Source organism: Diadema antillarum, unplaced genomic scaffold (genome assembly GCF_040938485.1).
Source record: "Diadema antillarum isolate AM-2024a unplaced genomic scaffold, OU_Dant_1.0 seq00000735_RagTag, whole genome shotgun sequence".
NCBI lineage: Eukaryota > Metazoa > Echinodermata > Echinoidea > Diadematoida > Diadematidae > Diadema > Diadema antillarum.
The window spans coordinates 119344-140464 of record NW_027271635.1 but is presented as its reverse complement, the minus strand read 5'-3'; the positions used below and the strand labels follow the sequence as shown (position 1 = coordinate 140464).

The 21121-nt window shown below is 41.8% G+C and overlaps 2 protein-coding genes across 2 annotated transcripts in view; both read left to right on the top strand.

The window, feature by feature from the left end:
• Nucleotides 1–6254, top strand: part of LOC139738306 (uncharacterized) — an 80966-nt gene extending 74712 nt beyond the window's left edge. The window contains exons 75-81 of the mRNA XM_071648947.1: nucleotides 701–1048; nucleotides 1507–1794; nucleotides 2361–2496; nucleotides 3456–3612; nucleotides 4277–4580; nucleotides 5192–5408; nucleotides 6020–6254. Of these exons, the coding sequence (XP_071505048.1) occupies nucleotides 701–1048; nucleotides 1507–1794; nucleotides 2361–2496; nucleotides 3456–3612; nucleotides 4277–4580; nucleotides 5192–5408; nucleotides 6020–6254 (1685 nt within the window). The remainder of the gene's footprint in view (nucleotides 1–700; nucleotides 1049–1506; nucleotides 1795–2360; nucleotides 2497–3455; nucleotides 3613–4276; nucleotides 4581–5191; nucleotides 5409–6019) is intronic.
• Nucleotides 6255–7843: 1589 nt separating this feature from the next.
• Nucleotides 7844–20872, top strand: LOC139738305 (uncharacterized). Its single transcript, XM_071648944.1, has 15 exons — nucleotides 7844–7868; nucleotides 8587–8724; nucleotides 9517–9672; nucleotides 10198–10413; nucleotides 11183–11368; nucleotides 11916–12095; nucleotides 12954–13151; nucleotides 13907–14023; nucleotides 14563–14765; nucleotides 15173–15521; nucleotides 16248–16406; nucleotides 16974–17205; nucleotides 18805–18998; nucleotides 19734–19928; nucleotides 20754–20872. The coding sequence occupies exons 1-15, from the start codon at nucleotides 7844–7846 to the stop codon at nucleotides 20870–20872; spliced, it is 2667 nt and encodes an 888-aa protein (XP_071505045.1).
• Nucleotides 20873–21121: the final 249 nt, after the last annotated feature.

The window sequence follows — 21121 nt, the reverse complement described above, 5'->3', positions numbered from 1 at the left end:
CATTGCTGTTTTTTTTTATTATCTTCACTCTGTTTTCTTGAATGTGGGGATGGGGATGATTGTTTGTTCTTCTTGTAGTGTTTGTGCCTTTCCACATATAATGTATCCATGTTAAAACACAAATTCTCCCATCTGGCTATTTCTGATGCAGAGGTCTTTAAGTAATGGACTACAAGTCTTTGGGAGTATTTTTGTCTGACAAACTATTACGGTAGATGTGTGAAGGAATTGTATGAAAGTGCTCTCTTTGCTGCTACTGAAAATCAGTTTTTGGTCAATGGCCAGTTTCTACTTGTAAGGTGATAAAAGTGATTCTAACCCACTTAGAGCTTTTGTTTTGCTGTAAAGAAAGATGATAAGCAACTTATATTATATCTTCAGTATAAGCTAAAAATGGTATGATTATGCTCTCAGATGCCAAATGATACCTTGATGGTGGGAACTATTGTACTGTACAATAAAAGAGGGCTGCTGTTTTCCATGCAGGATGTAGTAAACTCAGTGCAGAATCTGTTACTTGTGAGGATTTAAATCAAAAGATTCATGTTTCCTGTCTGAACCATGTACTCACAGATATTTTGTGAAACCATGGAGAGATAATGAAATGATGTTTCAGTCTTTCTAACTTTTTTGTGTGAATCTTCCCGAAATTTATCTTGCTATGATATATCCAACACTTTGTTTTTGTTTCATATTCCAGGCCACTATTGTCCAGAAGGCACCAGGGCAGCTACGTACTACAAATGCCCTGTCGGCACCTTCAATAACATTACGGGTATCAGCAACCAATCAGAATGCTCGGATTGTCTCGGAGGTTACTACTGTGGAGAGCCCGGCCTGACGTACCCGCGCACGCTCTGCGCTGCAGGATACTACTGTCGCCGTGCCTCCCGAAGTGCCACGCCAGACCAGGGCAACGACGCAGACGAGTGTCCCGTGGGTCACTACTGCCCAGAGGGTACCACAGAACCCGTGGCATGCCCTCTTGGTACCTTCAGCAACAACACAGGACTTATGAATGTCACCGAGTGTGAATACTGCACACCAGGTGAGTTACTCCATGTCTCTTGTCATCCCTTCTTTCAAGTTACTTGGTTCCACTAAAGAACACTACACTGTAACTGTTTTTGCAAAGTTACTGATTCGGAAGTATGGTTCATGGCACAATTTAAAGAGTTACTATTGCGAATCTTGAAATCATCATAATTGACAAATGTGATAGCATTGAGATTATCTACAGATACTTTGTACATCATATGTCCATCTGCTATTCTAGGAGAGTTTGTAAACAAAAGTGGCACAACCTTTTTGTCACACAAATGTAAATTTATAATGACAACACAAATGTGCTGTATTTGTTTTGGTTTGAATAACAGCAATCTGTCTTCCTATTTACAAGTAACCATTCAGACTTTTTCTGGTCTTCAGAAAATATTTAATTTGATAAATCCTGCCTTTAATAACAACCCTTTGTTGCCAATTTTACTTTATCTTCATCTTGCAAAGGATATTACTGTGATGTGACTGCCCTCACTGAACCAGTCGCGCAGTGCACCATGGGATTCTATTGCGAGCAAGGTTCGGACAACCAGGAGCAGTACGTGTGTCCGGCGGGCCGCTACTGCCCGGTGGGGACGTCTGTGCCCTTCAGGTGTCCAGCGGGGACGTTCTCCAACGACACGAGACTCAGCGAGGAGGCAGAGTGTAGGAACTGTACGGCTGGCTTCTACTGTCAGCAGACCGGATTGACGGAGGAGGAAGGCCCCTGTACTGCTGGCTACTACTGCCCTGAAGGTACTGTAGGAGTGATAACCAGCTGCTTGTAGTAAACACTGATATTTAACGATAATGATGATAATAACAATAGATAACATTTGTACCTTACAATAACTTTATTTGGCACTTTGTTCGTAATACAGGCATTTTTAAGTGCATTAATACAGAACCAAAAAATTTGATTAACCTGTTGAGGACAGCCTGATTTTGCTACAACATGCATTTCCCATAGACACCTGTCCTAGTGTACTCAGGACCAGTCTTCAACAGGTTAAGATACAAAATTTATTTACAAACATCCTGATGTGTATATAGCAACAGAAAAAAAAAATAATAAGATTGATGGAATAAGTGAGTTTTGAGATTTGACTTAAGATTGTTTAAACTTTCAGTGTTTCGGATATGCAAGAGCACTTTGTTCCCCCCAAAATGGAGCAATAAAAAATAAGCCCTATTTACATCTTGGGTAATAGTGCAAGACATGTACAAGCTTCAGTCTCCTGCCCCTGTTCATGCATTACATGTGGTCATGATATTGACAGGGTAATTTGATCATGTAATTTTCTACCCCCACACGATCATAGGATCGTCCATCCCGGCCCCCATCGAGTGCCCCATCGGTCTTCACTGCCCGCTGGGTTCGGCCGAACCCAAGGCCTGTGCCTCGGGGTCCTACACCAACAGGACCACCCAGTCCTCCTGCCAGATATGCCCTCAAGGGTGAGTCTGACAGTCATGGGGAAGATTCCTCCAAAAATTACGCTCTTTTGTCTGAACATCTTCATTACTGCTGTGTCTAATTAAGATGTGTCCTGACAAAGCCTTGTAGCTTCTTAAGACTACACTTTGAATCTTGCCTGTCACCTTTTGCCTGGAGTGTTGTGATTTTTTTTTTTTTTTAGTAATACTTATTTATTCAATGCCATCTAGTATGTATTTATCTTTTTTTTTTTTTTGGAGGGGGAGGGGCTTACTTCTGCATGCTTTGCTAATGCGCTTTGCTCACTTCTTTTACTTCACAATAATCTCCCTGATTCTACATATCAAATGTTGGCAGCTCTGATTACATTGAGAGTGATGATGGGAAGAAGGATGTGAATAAGATGAAGAATGAAGATAAAACGTCAAATGTAAACTAAGATGAAGGAAAAAGAAGAGGTGGAGGAGGAGGAGGAGGAGGAAGAAGAGGAGGAGATAGAAAACTAAGATAGGAAACTAAGAAACTAAGATTTGGAAAAGAAACACAAGAAGAATTGAGATGAAGAATGTGACTACTGAGTTCTCATCTTTCTGCACCAGGAGTGTCACTGTGTGATAGATACTGTATGTCAGAAAATTTCACAACTATTATTGCCCCATGTGTAGATATGTGTTACCAACTTGTTAATTACTAAATCTATCATTTTTATCACTTGGTTATCACTGTCATTATTCCATCATATTCATGTTTTACTGTCATAAATTATAATTGTTTCAAGCATTGATATCCCTAATACATACACTGTACATTTGTAGTAGTAGTATAGTACACGACTTGTTGTGTATTATAGAGCGATATTAGTCAGGTGGCATTTCCTTTGAACGAGGCACATAAGAAAGAGCTAAACTGAATGTTGTGAGAACTCTCCCATGAAATGCCTCTTTTTGATGACTTGTGCCATCGTATGATAACATACTAGGTTCTACTGTCTACCTGAGAACGAGACTCTCGGACACCCTGACCTGGAAGCAGGCTACGCGGACTGTCCGGCGGGTTATTACTGTCCGACGGGGACCGGTCTGGACTGGATGCCCTGTCCGGCCGGGACGTACAGTGACCAGACGAACCTGTACATGGTGAGTTGGATGATCCATGAATGGCATTATTCAAGTAAAACATCTCAGAAACTTGAAATTGAGAACAAGAAGGACATGCACACTCCCAAGGATGAATGGATGTAGCACCCTTCTTCCTCTGATGAGACAAGGGTTTAATGGGATAATGCATAGTTACTGTTCTCACTTACATGTATGCTGCACTTCAGAATCAGGAGAGCAGCATTCATACACAATTCAACTTTTATTTCCCCATGACAACACAATCATTCATAGCCTTGAATTACCTTTATGACTTGGCCTAATCTTCTCTCTGTGCAGTGTAGATTAGGGCAATATTATATAAAATCAGAGACACCACATTCTTATCTGAAGTATCTTATTTTTATGTCGATGTTTTGAGGGTTACATTGCTAGCAGCCAATCCCAAAGCTGTGTACTTAAGCTACATGTTGTATGAATTGATTGACACTTTCTTAGGTGCATTTATACAATGTAGTCCTCTTTATGAACAAGTCAGTGTCAGCCTAAGATGTCTTTTATTTTAAAGTTATATGATGTGTTGTTGTCTTTATTGTATTAGATCTGTTACAAGTATTCAAAAGGAAAGCTTAATGTATACCACAAAATGAGCATCGTTTTTTCCTGACTACATTCTTTCGTTCTTATTCTCTCCCTGTTAAAGATTGAGCAGTGTACCGACTGTCCTTCCGGCACCTTCTGCCCCGATGCCGCCGCAACCAACGTCACGAACCTCTGCCACGAGGGATACTGGTGCAACTCCGGTGTGGACCGAGGCACCCCGCACACGCCCGGCAACAACGAGACCTACAACGACACCTGCCCTCTCCTAGGAGGCTATACCGGTGTTGGAGGGGTGTGCCCCAGGGGTCACCGATGCCCGGAGGGGGTGGGGCTCCCCATCGGATGCGACGAAGGAACGTACCAGGACAATGAGGGTCAAGGAGAGTGCAAGGAATGTCCAGAAGGTACAGCACGTGGGCGCTATTATTTCTAACATGAGATGGATGGACTCTTCACAGCTTAGTGATTTTTATTTTCTTGTCTTTAATGCTTGGATGCTGGTTTACTACATGTGTGCTGTGCATCAAGCAGATTGTACAGTACTGTAGGTTGTGACTTTTTGTGACCTACAAGTTGTACCTGTATTTGGTGGCAAAAGAAACAAGCAAACTAGCCAACATCATGATTGAGCCTGTACTTCAAAATGGTCAATAACATTAAATGTATGATTGAATGATAGAGATTGTGTTGTTGTTGTTGTTCCTTGAGCATTACTGTTATGTGTAATTTTGAAACTTGCTTGTTACATCAGTGAAACTTTCACCCTAGATTTATAATTTTTTTTTGTTTTTTGCTTTGATGACTTTGATGACTTTTCTAGTGGCTGCTCATTGTAAAAATTTAGATTTGCTGTGAGGAGTGGTTGGTGAAGAACTACAATTGAACACTGTAAGCCAAATTTACAATCATACACACAGTGGATTACTAAATTACATTTAATAGGACCTATGGAACTGTATTATTTCAGACCGCTTAATCATTTTACTCCTCCCTTTGATATTTTCATTCAATGCAGGCTTCTTCTGTCCAGCGAACTCCACGGACTACCAGTACAACATCTGTCCAGCCGGCTACTACTGTCCAAACGGCACAGAGCACGGTCAGCAGTTCCCGTGCTGGCCGGGCACTTACAACAACGCCACCGGTCAGACGAGCAACTCCTCCTGCCTGCCATGTCTGGGAGGCATGTACTGCATGGGATACCACAACGAGTGGCCTACCAGCAACTGCAGGTACTGAGTGATGTGTCAGTGGACTTTGGAGGTAGAGGGAGAAGTGATGTGGTGGTTGCCATGGTTACTTTCATTAGGAAGATGTTATACACTGTTGGTAGCTAATTGGCATTGAATGTCAGATAGATTCAAAGGTTGTAGAAAAAGGAGATACGTAGAGTGATGCTTTATAACTATATTTCAAGATGAGTCACACTGTATGTCCCATGTTGCTTATTTAGTCTCAGTGATGAATATACCAGTCTTCACCTATTCAGTCTCACTGAAAAATGTGTTTAATTGTCATAGCCTTTCCATGATGTATAACCCCTAAACTCTTAAATGTCTTAGTGATTATTAGAATTGAAGAGTTTTTTGTTTTTTTTTCAAAATGTCAATGATAAAAAAACAAGTTTTTTATGATGTTCCTTCAATCAGTTTGAAAAGTGGAATAGAAATTAAATCATCTCGTGCATCTCAGAAAAATCTTAAATGGAGAAAATAGAAAACTGTATGGTTCTTGCCAAACAATCACTGCAATAAAGATACCATGATTGATTCTGTTAAGTTTTTCTATACCTTGTACATGTCCTTGTGTCCTTCAAGATCCTCAATGCTCTGTTTCATTCCAGTGATGGCTGGTACTGTATGTCCGGAGCCTCGAGTCCAATGCCGTCTGACCCCAGCATCGGAGGTCGCTGCCAGGCTGGTCAGTACTGCCCGGGTGGCTCGGAGCTGCCCACCGACTGTGACCCCGGGATGTACTGTCACCGGGCGGGGCTCGCTCTGCCCCAGCTCGAGTGTCATCCAGGTGAGAGGGTGGGGTCCAGAGAGGTGCAGGGTGACACCATTGGTGTCCTGGAGTAAACAGGAGGAGGGCATCACTGGTAGTCAGGAAGATGATAAAGATGTAATTTTTAGTTTTGTTAGCTTGTTTGTTTGTTTCATTTCCACCTGAGAAGATGGCTGAATACCCCATATACATCTGCAATAGCTGATCTTTCATGGGGTCCAGTTGGATGTTAGGTGGGACCATTTCACCGTTGTGATGAATAAATGAAGCTGGATCTTTTATGTGCATGAGTTGTAAAGCAGTACGTGTATGTGTAAAATGATTGGGACTGACAATATTGTGAAATGATTTGGAGAGAAATTTTGCGCCAGTATTGATGAAATATGGTGGATGGTATGCAAAATCGTTCCATCCGTACTTATTTGATGAACACGTTGACCAATTTTTAAATTTTTTGTCGTGTTTTTTTCTTTCTGAAGGGTACTACTGTATCAGTGGTGCATCCATAGGTAACCCTACAGACAACATTACAGGCAATGTCTGCCCCGAAGGATACTACTGCCCACAGGGCAGCTACTCTCCCACAGCTTGTGACATGGGCTATTACCTGGATGCCACGGAGCAGTCTGAGCGTTCTAGCTGCAAGAACTGTACCGAGGGTAAGTAGTGAAAGCACTTGTGTGTTTTTTTTTTAAGTATATCTGTACCCTGAAATTTAAGTTTGAGTGGTGTAGGAACATGTCCTCAGTACCCTAGGGAAAGTTCTTGCTCATCTCAAAAGTCACTCATAAGTGAGAAATTATAATAATTTTTAATATCCACGTGTGACCATCCGTCCTGCATTAGTAGTGAGTTTGCTTAATGGTACCCCTACAAAGCCCTGTGGAGGGTGTACTTTTCATTTCTCTTTGTCTGCAAACATCTCTATCGAATACCTTTTATTGGTATCGCCTCAATTTTTGATACACCTTTGAACATTGTATGTGCGTGCTCTGGGAGTTTGAAAAGCGATAATGACCATCAACGTTTGCACATAAAGTCATCAAACTGCTCGGTCAAATGCACTTAATATAAACACTACACAAGTTGTTGTAGATCAAGGTGCCTGTAATTTGAGGTGTTTGGGAACTGACCTTTTTAATTCAATGTCTCTGTGTGGGAGCAACCCTACACTCTCAGATTTCTCAGGGATATTATCCATACAATACAATAAACTACAATGTCAGAAAATATTAGATTTTTGTGTACAGATACACAGAAAACCCCAAAGCCTGTATCTGTACATTGTCCAAAGTCCCGTGCAGAGAAAGTGTTTAGCCTTGAGCTTCTTATGTACATTGTACATGTACATGACGGTATGTATGTCACTGCCATGCAGATTACTTTGTGGCATATGAAGTGTCTATTCTCTCATGTCACCGTGTGTTTTTATTTGAAGGAATGTATTGCGGAGAGGAGGGATTACCATCACCTACTGCCGACTGCCAACAGGGCTACTACTGTCCCCAGGGGCAGACCGTGGCTACTCCGCCAGACTACGCCTGCCCCGAGGGCCACTTCTGCGAGACTGGTAGTGCCGTCCCGACGCCGTGTCCGTCGGGTACATTCCAGGACACACCGGGCCGGTGGACGTGCAAGACTTGTCCTGAGGGATTCTACTGCAATGCAACCATTGGTCCAGTGGTGTGGTATGGGTCCTACATCTGTCCCAGCGGCTACTACTGTCCGAACGGCACGGAGTACGCGGAGCAGTTCCCTTGTCCGTATGGAACATTCAACAATCTAACAGGTAAGAGAGACACAATACACCGTGCTGACTAATACTGCCAATTGTATTTCTTCATCCACAAACTACATGGAACATAACTGCTTAATGATTCATGTCCTAGTTTCCTACAAAGCCCCCTTTTATGTCAGAACCAAATAAACTTTTTCTTAATCTCAGGTGGTTCAGAAGGTGTTAGGTAATGCTATCCAAGAGCTGTACTAATCTCATTTGTAATGAAAAGTCCAAAATTTTGAGTGACACTATCATGAGATTTCATTGATTGTAAGATTTGTATTAAGCCCAACACAATGGCTAATAGCCTTTTGTCTTTTTCTTTATGCTGTTGGAACCAACATTTTGGACCACCTGTTTTTTTGTTTTGTGTGTGTAAATCCATACTGTATTTATTAATGGGGAAATTACAAGCATATCATTGAATATTTTGATATTTCATGTGTAATTAGACTTGATGTAGTGTGGCAAGTGGTGTAAAAAGACATATTATAATGCAAACAGCTGCGAAACACTTTTTGGGATTTTTCTGCTCCCAGCAGCAGTGTTGATATTGATTCCATACAAATCTACTTTCAATAGACCTGCTGGTGATTTACTCTATCACTCTCTGATATTTCTGGTAGGCATACCATCTGAAGATGACTGCACACCGTGTACCGGAGGCTATGCCTGTGATCAGACGGGTCTCTCCTATCCTCCCGTTCTGTGCGCTGCTGGTTACTTCTGCCGACGAGGATCCAACATCACCACACCAACATATGGTGAGGGGGAAAATCTCTTCCCTATTCATCCGTACATTGTCCCTGATTCTTTGTGAAGATGCAATATTATACCTCATGATGAGCCAGTTCATACACGTAGTTCCACTTTGCACACGAGCAGAGAAAGGTCATGTATACCATTTTAACTTCTGTGAGATAAAGCGTCTGTGATGCAATGATTATTCTTGAAATCCTATAAAATGTTTCTCTCCAGCCAGTGTACCTGAGAGCAACAAGAAAATGTTCAGTAAAGCCCAGTATTTGGCAATATTAATAGAAAAACTGTTAATTCATTCATTCATGTAGCTCACTACATGCATTATTTCACTTAAAAAAAAAAAGTGAAGTGCCTATCGAACCAACTGAAAAACAAAACAAAACAGAAAGGTAATTTGGACCTATCAAGCTGCATACATGTATGATCCTATATGAAATGGCTTATACAAAATTGTAGGCACAGTTTTGTCATCCTGTATTGTACTCCATAATACCAAGTGATTAAATTCAGATTACAGCTCAATGTATGGAGAAGAAAGCAAACCTTCAAATTGTGTAACTATACTTTTCATGAATCCGTAATGATTCTCCTGCAAGTACAATGTATCTGCAGTAAAATGCAATCTTGAAATGGGTCCACTCTATACAGGGAAATCATTGCAGTGTATATTGGAACACTGCCACCAGCTAACTGTCAGACAGTTGAAATTACGCTCTGTATGTCAAAGATGTGTAAACTATAGAGTGCAGTGTTGACATGATGGTCAAAGGCATTTCTGTTTGTTGTATCAATAGATGACTTCAACAATGAGTGTCCAGCTGGTTCATACTGCCCAGAAGGGACGGACAGCCCCATCCACTGTCCAGAGGGCTACTTCAGTCCTAACATCAAGCTTCAGTCGGTGGAAGAATGTCTTAACTGCACAGAAGGGTACTTCTGCAATCAAACTGGTAAGTATCAGATTAATGTGTGCTCTGATCTAATTTGCTACTGATCATAGTCTTGATGTAGCTTACTTCCATAAAAATGATATGTAATGAGGATAATAAATGAATATAATGGATACAGTTTAGGTGGAGATAAAACTGATGATGGTATCATACAGCTGTACGTGATGATTGAATAAACCTGTGTTCCAAGTTTATCAAACAGACATGTTATGAATACGAGTTATGTGATGTGAATGTGCATTTAGATTATGCCAATACCAAGAAAAGGAAAAATTGGTTTATTGACTGTTTAAAGTCATACTAGACAATTACTGTGTATCTTTAAAGCGGTTGAAGTCTTTGATGCACATCTTCCTTTCAAATTTGAGCTTTGAAGTCCCAAATTACTTTGTACAATTGAGACAAGTCATTTTTCCTTTTTTTTTTTTTTGGGGGGGGGAGGGGGGTAAATTCAATGCAAACAGTGCCAATTAGTGTTGCCAATTTGATACACTCTGAAAACTTTGTGTATCCTCCCACGCACAGGACTGACGGAGGTCAGTGGTCCTTGCTCCCCGGGCTACTTCTGCGAGGAGGGCTCCACCACGCCCTACCGACAGATTTGTCCCGAGGGTCACTACTGTGGGCTTGCGACCTTTGACCCCACCCCATGCCCGAACGGAACCTTCTTCAACGACACTGGCATCTCCACCGAGGAGGAGTGTTTCCACTGCACACCAGGCTTCTACTGTAATGGTCTAGGTGAGTGTGAACACACCCTGTGGCTCCTGTGTGGTTTTGTTGCTCCCTTTGCTGTTGCTGTACAATATAAGTGTGTAAATACTGAAATTAAATACTACATAAAAGTTTGTAAGCATTGTCATATTCTTTTTTTGCTCTGTGACCTAATACCACTCACCCTTATGGATATTCTTGGTGCTTTAAGTGAAGCTATCTGCATTAATTGTCGTAGTCAACTATTGCAATGTATTATCCACAAAATGTCTTATTTGGCATTTTGATAAATTCTATGCTCTGTATTTGAGTGATGAAAATTGCAATTTTTGAGAATGTTGGCTTTATGCAAAGTCCTTTCCTTGTTTGTAGATCAGAATGTTGCAAACTGTAAGAGAATTGCATGTTGAAAGTCTCTTTTTTGTTGTTGTTGTTGTTGATGTTCTTGGGCAAATTTGCAACAGTTGGTTTTTAATGTAGAATTGGGAGTCACTTTAAGATCTTATAAATCTGTTGTCAATAAAGCTGTGTCATTACATTGGGTAATCATATTGCTGAGGATGGTGGTGGTACACTTGTACATATTAACCTGTTGAGGACGAGTCCCGAGTATAGTCAGGCTGGTGTCTATGGGAAATGTGTGTTGTAGCAAAATTGGTCCGTACTCAATGGGTTAAACAGAGCTTGCTCATGGAGTGGCCATATACAACTTGGTTAGTTTTTGTATGTTTAGCCATCGTGTTTATCAGAGCTACAAGTTGTACATGTAGTGTTCTGGGTTGTAATCTTTGAACAGGTCTGGTGGAGCCAACAGCCGAGTGCGATCCGGGCTACTACTGCCCCCAGGGCTCTTCCCACGCCAAGGCGGTCATCTGTCCGATCGGCAAGCAGTGCCCGCTGGGCAGCGCCGAGCCGCAGGACTGCATCGCCGGTTCCTACACGGACAGTGAGGGTCAATCCGAGTGCCAAGTGTGTCCAGAAGGTATGTGGCGCCCTCATGTGTTCTTCCATTAAACATCTCAAAAATACCCGCATTTAACTTCCACAGGAGCCAACAGTATTAGAAGAAGAAGACCAAACAAGAAGAGAAAGACATAATTCGCATGTAAAGTTAACTTACCTTACATAAGGTGAACTGTTTCCTGTTTATGTTTTCCACTTTTAGCTCAGTGATGATGATGGGTCTGCCAATCTGAATATAACTGAATTAATGACAATCACATAGAATCACCTACAGTAGGATAATGATATGTTTAATGTATGTACAACGGTATCAAACATATACAGCAAGATTTATGTGAGTGATTCATAAATGAAACATTGAAGAATCTCAAAGTCTTATTCCCCATGATTGCAAAGGTTTGATGTATAAATGCATGCAATTATTTAATAAAGCTTACATTCAATGCTGTAGATATTAGTAGATGAGCAGAATGAATAAGTAACATAGCGTGTACACATGTACAATGTATGTCTCCCTTAGACCTGGGAACAATAAAATTATGCTTTTGTGTGTGTCTCCTCCCAAGGCTACTACTGTGTCCCTGAGCTGGTGGTTGAGGGTGATGCTGGGACCACCAGGACAACATGCCCACAGGGATTCTTCTGTCCCAACGGGACTGGACACGACTGGCAGCCCTGTCCCGCGGGAACGTACGGCCAGTCCCAGGGACTCACCGAGGTTCAAGACTGCACCCCGTGTGATCCAGGTGAGTTCCCCAAGGGATTATTACCCCCCAGCACAGCCACCCCACCCCACCCCACCCACTAGCTGTACAAGTACCACTGACATTTGCAATCAGGGCTGACGAACAGATGTGTTTACAATGAGTGTACTTTAAAAAAAAAAAGTGGCTTACGGGTAGCTTTCTTCTCGTAGAGTGCAAATGCCAGTACTTCAACAAGAAATTGTGTCAGCCCAGTTGTACCTAGCTTTGAACAGCACACCAAAAACAAATCAAACTACACTGTGTTGATGCACACTCAGTTTTCGCTATGATTATGACTGTATACAATGTAGTACACATACATGTACACATGTACATCGTACTTGTATACAGTATGTCCCCGAAAAAATTACAACGGGGCCCTCCGCAATGATATCTTAAAGATAGTGAATCAGTCTTAATACAAATCCAGGGTATGAAACTATAACTCATTGCCCACATCTTACAGAAAACCCCACTCGATTTGCTTCAGTGGTCAAAGAGAAAAACAGAATTTTGTAGAGGATGTCGGGAATCTCTTCTGTCCGAATTCTGTCTATTATTCACACACAAAAGTATCGAAGTGCTAAACTTGGAAGAATCTGATTCATGACATGCTATACAACAATCCACATTTCTCTGTGACCGCTGAACCAAATCAAATGGGGATTTCTGCAAAATAGCGCTAAAATGTTATATTTTAAGAGCCTGAAGTAGCATTTAAAATATTTAATCATATTGGGTGTTATCATTTCGAAAATCTGATTGTAATTTTTTGGGGGACATACTGTACAGTAGGTTTATTGTCTGCAATGCTTCAGATGTTTTACCTGTGCTGAAACTAATCATCCTAACACTCAGGTCACTATTGTATGGGAGTCAACCTCACCGCTCCGAGTGACTCCTGTTCCCGTGGCTTCTACTGCGTGTCCGGAGCGGACAGGCCCAACCCGCTGTACCTCAACGACAGCCAGTGTCCGACGGACACCGTCCATCCCATCATCGGTCACATCTGTCCCGAGGGTCACTTCTGCGTCCAGGGATCAGAGTACCCAGAGGGTAAGTCTGGACTTGACTCTCCTCAACCAGACTGAGATGTTGCCTGCATCCTGCAGGAATTCTTTCTTTAACCCGTTGAAGACTAGCCTTAAGTACACTCCTACAGATGGCTAGGGAGAATGCATGTTATATAAAATTATTATTATCTTTATCACCGTTCTTATATAGCGCATAATACCTTTGGCAAGGTCTCTATGTGCTTAGGCAAGGTCTCTATGCGTTAAAATCTACACTCTTCATCATTGGGTTAATCTTTACCTCTTGTTGTCTGTCCAGGAATGCAATGTAATGTCTCCTGATATATGACTACCATCTACAGTAGTATTGAGGATACATTTTAGTACTTCTTCTTATTGCTATTTTTCACAACATTGTAAACGTAGTAAAATGGTAAATGTAATATGATATTGTTTTTTATAATTATAATAAAATGATGATTATAGTGATAATAGTGATAGTAATATTGAGAGTAATGGTTGTGATAATGATAAGTGATAATAATGAATACAACTGCTTCATACTGATATTGATGATGATGATGATGATGACGATGATGACAATGACGACGATGATGATGATGATGATGATGATGATGAGTGTCACATTTCTAGCATTCTTCTGGTTCTTCTCCCCCTTCTTTACGTTGTTATCATCATCATTATTATAATTAGTTGCATCAAATGAAGCTTTCTTCTAATCTCAGGTCCAGTAAATATGTCTTAATGTTTTTATGTTCCATTTTGGTATCCCATCAGGCTGTGCAGCAGGAAGTTACAACGATCTGCCAGGAGCCTGGGAGTGCAAGGACTGCCCCATGGGATACTATTGCTATGGCAACACCACAGACTACCAAGCCAATGAATGTCCCTCTGGTGAGTGTGCCGCCCCCAGCCACTTCACCAGTCATTATTGTACACATTCCAGATGAGTAGAAACACTGCTGTACAGAAATACACACAAAGCCATGTAAATTTCTTGTAATTAATGTACAGTAAGCAAGTTTTCAGTGTAGGTGAAGGATAGCTTTACAAGTCATCTGAATTAGATATCCATGCATCTCATCCATAATCTCTGAAGATGATGTTCATATTTTTTGTGGGGAAAACAGCTTTAACAAAGTGAATGATTGTTGATGGGGGAGGGGGGTTTCCTGTAACACCATGGTGGTGTTTCCAGAACTATGGTGTTACAACAAACCTCTCTTCCTCATTTACATCATCATGCAAACTTTCACGCAAGACTCGATCGTTGCTGGTTTTGTAATGTACTTTGCAAGCATTCCATGCATTGATCATTGATGAGGATATGATGGTTGGGAAGGTGTAGCATTCGTAGATTTAATTTTATTTGCTCTTGGAATGAGAGTGCAAGGCAAGTTGCTTATATATTTTCCGTCCCGTCTCCCCACCAGGCTACTACTGCCCGACCAACACGCCAGACCCCTACGCCTTCCCCTGCCCACCGGGGACCTTTAACAATCTGACCGTCCAGCACGAAATCGCTGCCTGCGTAGACTGCCTGCCCGGCTGGTACTGCGCTGGTTACGGGAACTCGCACCCCACGGATGAGTGCGATGAGGGATGGTACTGCAGTGGTGGTGCTAATGAGACTCAGGTGAGTATAAGTTATAATTTTGTAATTGAAGTGGAGTAGGTTTGAAAATTTACCCTCTTATATTAGATCTGCAGTGATTGTTTTAATGAGTTTTAAAAAGGTCATTCAATAACTCTCAAGGATTATGAAAAAAAAAAGTTTGCGGAGTCATTCACGAATATGCCGTAAGTCATTTGGTCATTTGGTCATTAATTATAAAGAGAAGAGCAAAAGGTTGCTGGTATGTTGCATACATACTCAAAATGTGAGTAAGCATCTTCATTGTAATCTTGGATAATTTTTGTTTTTACTTCATCACAAATAGCTTTTATTGACAAAACAGATGAGATAAAGATTTTGGAAACCTGTGGCAGTAAAAGATGCATTTTTCCGCACTCATTGAGTTTTATTTGATGTTACCACGGCAGCCAACCAACAATGGAGGAGAATGCCAGCCAGGGTACTACTGCCCTCGCGGGTCGTCTGCTCCCGTCCTCTGTACCGCCGGAGAGTACTGCGATCTCGCCGGACTCGCCCGGCCGACCAACTCGTGCGACCCGGGCTACTACTGCCCGACGGGATCGGACAACCCGCGCCAGGAGGACTGCACCATCGGTCACTACTGTCCCCTTGGAAGTGCCTTGCCTGTGCCGTGCTCGAATGGGACGTACAACCCATCGCTGAACCAGGACGAGTTCTCCGATTGTCTGCCCTGCCAGGCAGGCTACTACTGTAATGAGACAGGAGCTAGCACTACGAGCGGAATCTGTGCAGCCAGTGAGTTGAATTGTCACATGATTGCCTAGTACACACATTCTTGTCATCCATATTTTGCAAAATATAACCCAGAACATGCCGTCTAATGTGAGCATGATTACTACCATCAGGGAGGTTATCTTTTTGTCAACCTTTTTTTTTTTTGTCAGTCTGTGCATTTGTTTGTCTGACTATAAAAAAATAAGTCAAAAGTTATGAAAGGATTAGCATGAAACAGGAAAAGTCAAGACTGATCCAAGGAAAAGATTATTAGAATTTTTCAATGATTTGGAACACGGGCTGGATCCAGGGTCTATCTGTGATTAAACACTGTTTGTCATTTCCAAGTCCATTATGGATTTCAAAGTAACAATTCAAAGAACTTGTAGGGATAGTGGTCTTCCTGCTGAAGTATTGAAATACATTTCCCAAGGTTTCAAATTTGTATGTTATTTGTTTTTCATGCTAATATTGTATAGTCGTGATCGTTGCTCTGTGTTTTGACAAGATTCGAATTTCTGAAGACATTTACCACTCACATACAGCATGTACGTATGGATTGCAAATTGTTATCATTGAATTTTTTTTTTTTTGCTGAATCTTCCTCTATAACCATAATGTAATGTTATGCAATAACTACCTCATGATGTGTTGCTTCAAGCCATGATGGAAAAATCCAAAGTACTTTGCACAGAGGACTAGTCTAGTATCTGACTAACTCTCTCTTTACTGAAAACGCTCCTTCAGGGTACTACTGTCCAGCTGGTCAGGTGACCCCAACCCCAGCCGACTTCCTGTGTCCCACCGGTCACTACTGCGTGGAGAACTTGCCCGCGCCCACTCGCTGCCAGGATGGCACCTACCAGGACCAGATGGGACGAGATTCCTGTCTGACCTGTGAACCAGGTAATAATGATATAATGCTGATGCTGATGATGGAGATGATGATGATGATGATGATGATGATGATGATGATGATGATGATGATGATGATGATGATGATGCTGAGGGTGGTGATGATGATGATGATGATGGTAAGTAACATTCATAAAGTGCCTAATACAGGCATTTTTAAGTGCATTTGATAGAGAGCAGAAACATTTGATTAGTAATGATCACGAATATTGTGATATGTACAAATATGTACCGTAGCAAAGAAGAGAAAAAAAATGTTTTTGTGATTTAATAAGTGAGATTCGACCATTGATTCAGACTCATCTACACTTTGAGCGTTTTGAATATGACAGGGGAGTATGTTCCAAGGACCTGGCTCAATCACAAAAAAAAATGCTTTAGCACCATAAAGGGTGCAAATGTGACAAACATATGATAGTTGCAGAGTAGAAGAAGATGTACAATGTCATGTAACAGTTGGAAGTAGTGACATTAGCCCACTGAAGATTAGTCCCTGGGTATGCTCAGGCAGATGTCAAATAATCACTATCAAATAATTCACTGTCTTGTCCCATACAGGATACTTCTGCGACAACACCCTCTATGCCGTCAGCGACCTGTCCAACGCGTCGTGTCCGTCCGGTTATTACTGCCCCGCCGGCACCAAGCGAGCCAACGAGTTCCCGTGTCCGCCGGGCACGTACAATAATCTGACCAACTCAGTCAACGAGTCGTCCTGCACCCCTTGCCTGGCCGGCTTCTTCTGCCAGACTCCCGGTCTCAGCGACCCGGAGGGCGAATGCTACCCAGGGTAGGTGCCTCGGGTATTTGTGGGTTGCAGATTGGACCAATAAATACCCACAATTGGTATTCTAACCAAAATGGGAACATTTTTCAAGTGGACATGTGATACTTGTATTTAGTTGTTTTTTGTACTCTTTGTGTGCTACGTTTGCATGCCCGCTTAGTTGACGGTTTCTTATCTTCCAAAGTTTTACTCAGATACATGAACCGACCGATAAATTGTGATATGCTACAGTATAGTGAAAACATCTTCGCTACATCTTTATCATAGAATTTACATCATACTGCAATTCTGACACAAATGCTTCTTTGAAAAGCTTCAGCTGTACATGTATGGCTTCAAATACAGTCAAACCTGCCTTAGCGGCCACCTGTCTATAGCGACCACCTGTCTACAGCAGCCACCGAAAAATCCCACCGAGAGAAAAACCCTGTTAAAGACCCTGTGTATAGCGGCCACCTGTCTAACGCGGCCAGCGGCCACAAGTTTTGTTTTTCTCGCGGTAGATTTTAACCTGTCTATAGCAGCCAAAACCCAATGGAGCCGTAGCTGAGCCGATAATTCAGCGTGTTTTTTCCTGCTTTGTAGCCGTGCGGGCAACGTTCAGTGATTGCCACCGCTGCATTTATCCCTCATTCAGTCATAATAATGCTCTAGTGTTATGCTTTCTTCACGACAATACACATACATGTACTACTCAGAGACTCCAACCCCAAGCACCTTCTGATCTGGAGATTCTCCCGCCCAAAACCCCTAGCAAATGGGAGACTCGAAGTTGATGTGTGCGAAGCGCGAAGTTCCTAGGGTTCTAGATGTTCTTTGGTGCTATCTAAGGCTTATTTTTCAACTTACGATAGCAATAAGTAAGAAATCCTTTCCACCGGGAGACACAGAGCCAGGGCGGGAGAAATCAAATCTCAAGCGGGAGAACGGGAGATTTTGCAAAAATGGGTTTTCGGCGGGAGATCTCCCGTCGAAAACGGGAGAGTTGGAGTCTCTGACTACTGTGCAACAATTTCATCAAATTAATATGCACCGGCATGGCTAAATGCTTGAAATACACGGTGTGTGCATACGTACACACATACATGTACATGTAAGGATACAACGATGATTCATTCATGTACATATAAGCAATGCACACAAAGTTGGATTACCTGTCTATAGTGGCCACCTGTCTATAACGGCCACTTTTTCCGTCTACTTTGGGTGGTTTGACTGTATCAGTGAATGTCTTTAAAAAAATATTGATGCATTGTAGTCTCAAAAGGTTGTGACACACTAAGAATTAAGCATGCTTCCCAATAGCGACTGGTCGTGTTATTCGATTGACCTTTCAGCAGTCAGATCACATTTAATTCATTTTATTTGGCAAAAGTGTAATGTATACTATCATTTTTATTCTTAGATTTGATAGAGCTATTATTATTTCTGTTTTAAAAGGCCAGTTACAATTTATGTAATAAAAGTGTTTGTAATTTTCACCAGTGATCCGGTGGTATTACTGTGGAAAACAGAAATCATAGCATGCATTTATTAAGTTATTTAAAAAACAAAAAACAAAAACTATGTGTTATCTGTTGTATCATATTTCTGTTGCCGTAGATACTACTGTTTGATGGGAGAGGACAACCCGACTCCCAACCCATGCCCTGAAGGGAACTACTGTCCCTCTGGTAGCTACAAGCCCACTCCTTGTCCAGCAGGGACCATCTCCAGTGGAATCACCAACGAGAACGTGACGGACTGCGCCCCCTGTGCTGCTGGTCGCTACTGTACCGCCAACAGCTCCAGCAATGGTTTGTCTCTCTTCCATCATCACTTGCTCGATTAGGCTGTTTCGTCTTGATTTTGGTTACATCGAGTGGAGCTTTAGATTATCGCGACGGGGATGTTTAGAGGAAAAAAAAACCCAACTATTCTGAGCATTCGCAAAATCGCTCATCAAAAGCAATCTACAGTATAGGTGGCATCATCTAAGTTTTCACTATGTGTTCTGAGCTAATTTTACTTCTACCCAAATTCATGATGCAGCGAGTTGCTTGATGCACCGATCATATGGGGGCGCCATTGTAGTTTTGATGGATTACGTCCTTGTGTAATCTAAAGCTACTTTTCAATGCGACACAAGGAGAGAGGAGAACATCCAATGCAATTATTGTTGTCTCATAAGTCCGCGTCGCAAATTTAAAGCTCCCTAATACTGTAAAAGCAGAGATGTTGCAATTCGGAAATTTTTGCTCTTCTCATTAGACAAGAAACTAAGGACAAAATAAAAATTTGCACTTTTTTTGTTCTTGATGTAACATTATATGATTTATTTGATGTTTCAATTCCACCTAATAAAACACCTACATGTAAAATTCATCTTACCCAAAATGTCATTTCTGTTTTGTTTTTCACTAAGATGTACAGAAGTGGAGGTAGTGATTTTAATGATAAGAAGAAACATTGTCAGAAAGACCCCTCCCCCCAAAAGTAAAAAAACCCAAAGCAGATATATTCCAATAATTCTTTGCTTTATCTCACCTCAGGCGTGACGCTGCCTTGTAACGAGGGGTTCATTTGTACCGGTGGCTCAGACACGCCCAGACCCGGGAACATTGCCATTGGTTACATCTGTCCCCAGGGCCACTACTGCGAAGAGGGAGCCATTAAGGAAGTGCAGTGTGATCAGGGAACGTACGGTCCTGCGGTGGGTCTGGGTGCCTGCTACCAGTGCCCAGAAGGTAAGGGTGGCATGCTGGATACCGGTATATTCGGCGTGGCATGCTGGATACCGGAATATTTGGGTGTGGCAGTGGATACGACTCTAAGGATGACGTTGACAGTAACAGAAATGATGCTGCATTTTCATGTGACAGATTAGTACAATGTAACTGTCAGTATCAAAGGATCCAATTTTTCTAGATATGATCACAATCTTACAGTAACTGTTGTTTGATTGATGGTATTCTCTACCTGAGCATGTAAAGTGTTTAAAATTTTCAGAATAAGCCTGCAAAGTGGCTGAAATGTTGCCATAATAGTTATAATGTAAATCCATAGATTTTGAGATTATGCACAAGAAAATCATTCTAAAGTTGAGTCACTTTGCTCACATGACTACAATAGCATCTTTTAGTGACTCTTCCAAATCCTTTGTTTTGCCTTGTTTTATATGTTGTTTTCATTGGTACTGCATATAAATCGCCTTTTACAGTACAATGTAGATTTTATTTTGTTGTACTTGTAGCCATAAAACTGACCTTATTTACAACCAGTTTAGCAAGGAGTGAATATGCGTAGCCATTCAATTTCCTTTCACTTTACTTAAGGCTGGTGGCAACTGTGTGTTGAAATGTATATTGTGCATTGAACTGGGTTATTGTCACATGGTGATGTCTGTGATGATTGTGTCTTTGTTGTTGGTATGAACGTCAAGCTGATTTGTCATAATGTAGACTGCGACATCCTATCTATGTCTTGTTGATATGTAAATTAGGGTTGTTACTGTGCTAATGATTCATCCCCTCATGGTTTCTCCTCATGATGCTTCTTCATCTTCCCGACAGGCTCAAGTTGTCCGGAGACCAGGATGAATTTCACCTTACCATGTCCAGAGGGGTACTACTGTGAGCCAGGCACCAGGGATAACGGGATTCCGTGTCCACTGGGTGAGGAGGAGATCTAGGGTGGGGTGGTGGAGATGATGATAATGATGGTGTATTGATGATAGTGATGGTGATGATGATGGTGATGGTGATGGTGATGGTGATGGTGATGGTGATGGTGATGGTGATGGTGATGGTGATTGGGACGGTGACAGTGAGTGATGGTGATTGTGGTGGTGGTTGTGAGGATGGTGATGGTGGTGTTGGTGATGGTTATGGTAATGTTGATGGTGGTGGTGGTGGCGGTTGTGATGGTGATGGTAATGGTG

Excerpts from the sequence above, each read along its gene's own strand:
- LOC139738305 (XM_071648944.1), top strand. The coding sequence starts at position 7,844 with ATGCAACCATTGGTCCAGTGGTGTG. Across the intron at positions 11,369-11,915 it reads GTGCCAAGTGTGTCCAGAAG|GCTACTACTGTGTCCCTGAG; the intron begins GTATGTGGCGCC and ends TCTCCTCCCAAG. Across the intron at positions 12,096-12,953 it reads CTGCACCCCGTGTGATCCAG|GTCACTATTGTATGGGAGTC; the intron begins GTGAGTTCCCCA and ends CCTAACACTCAG.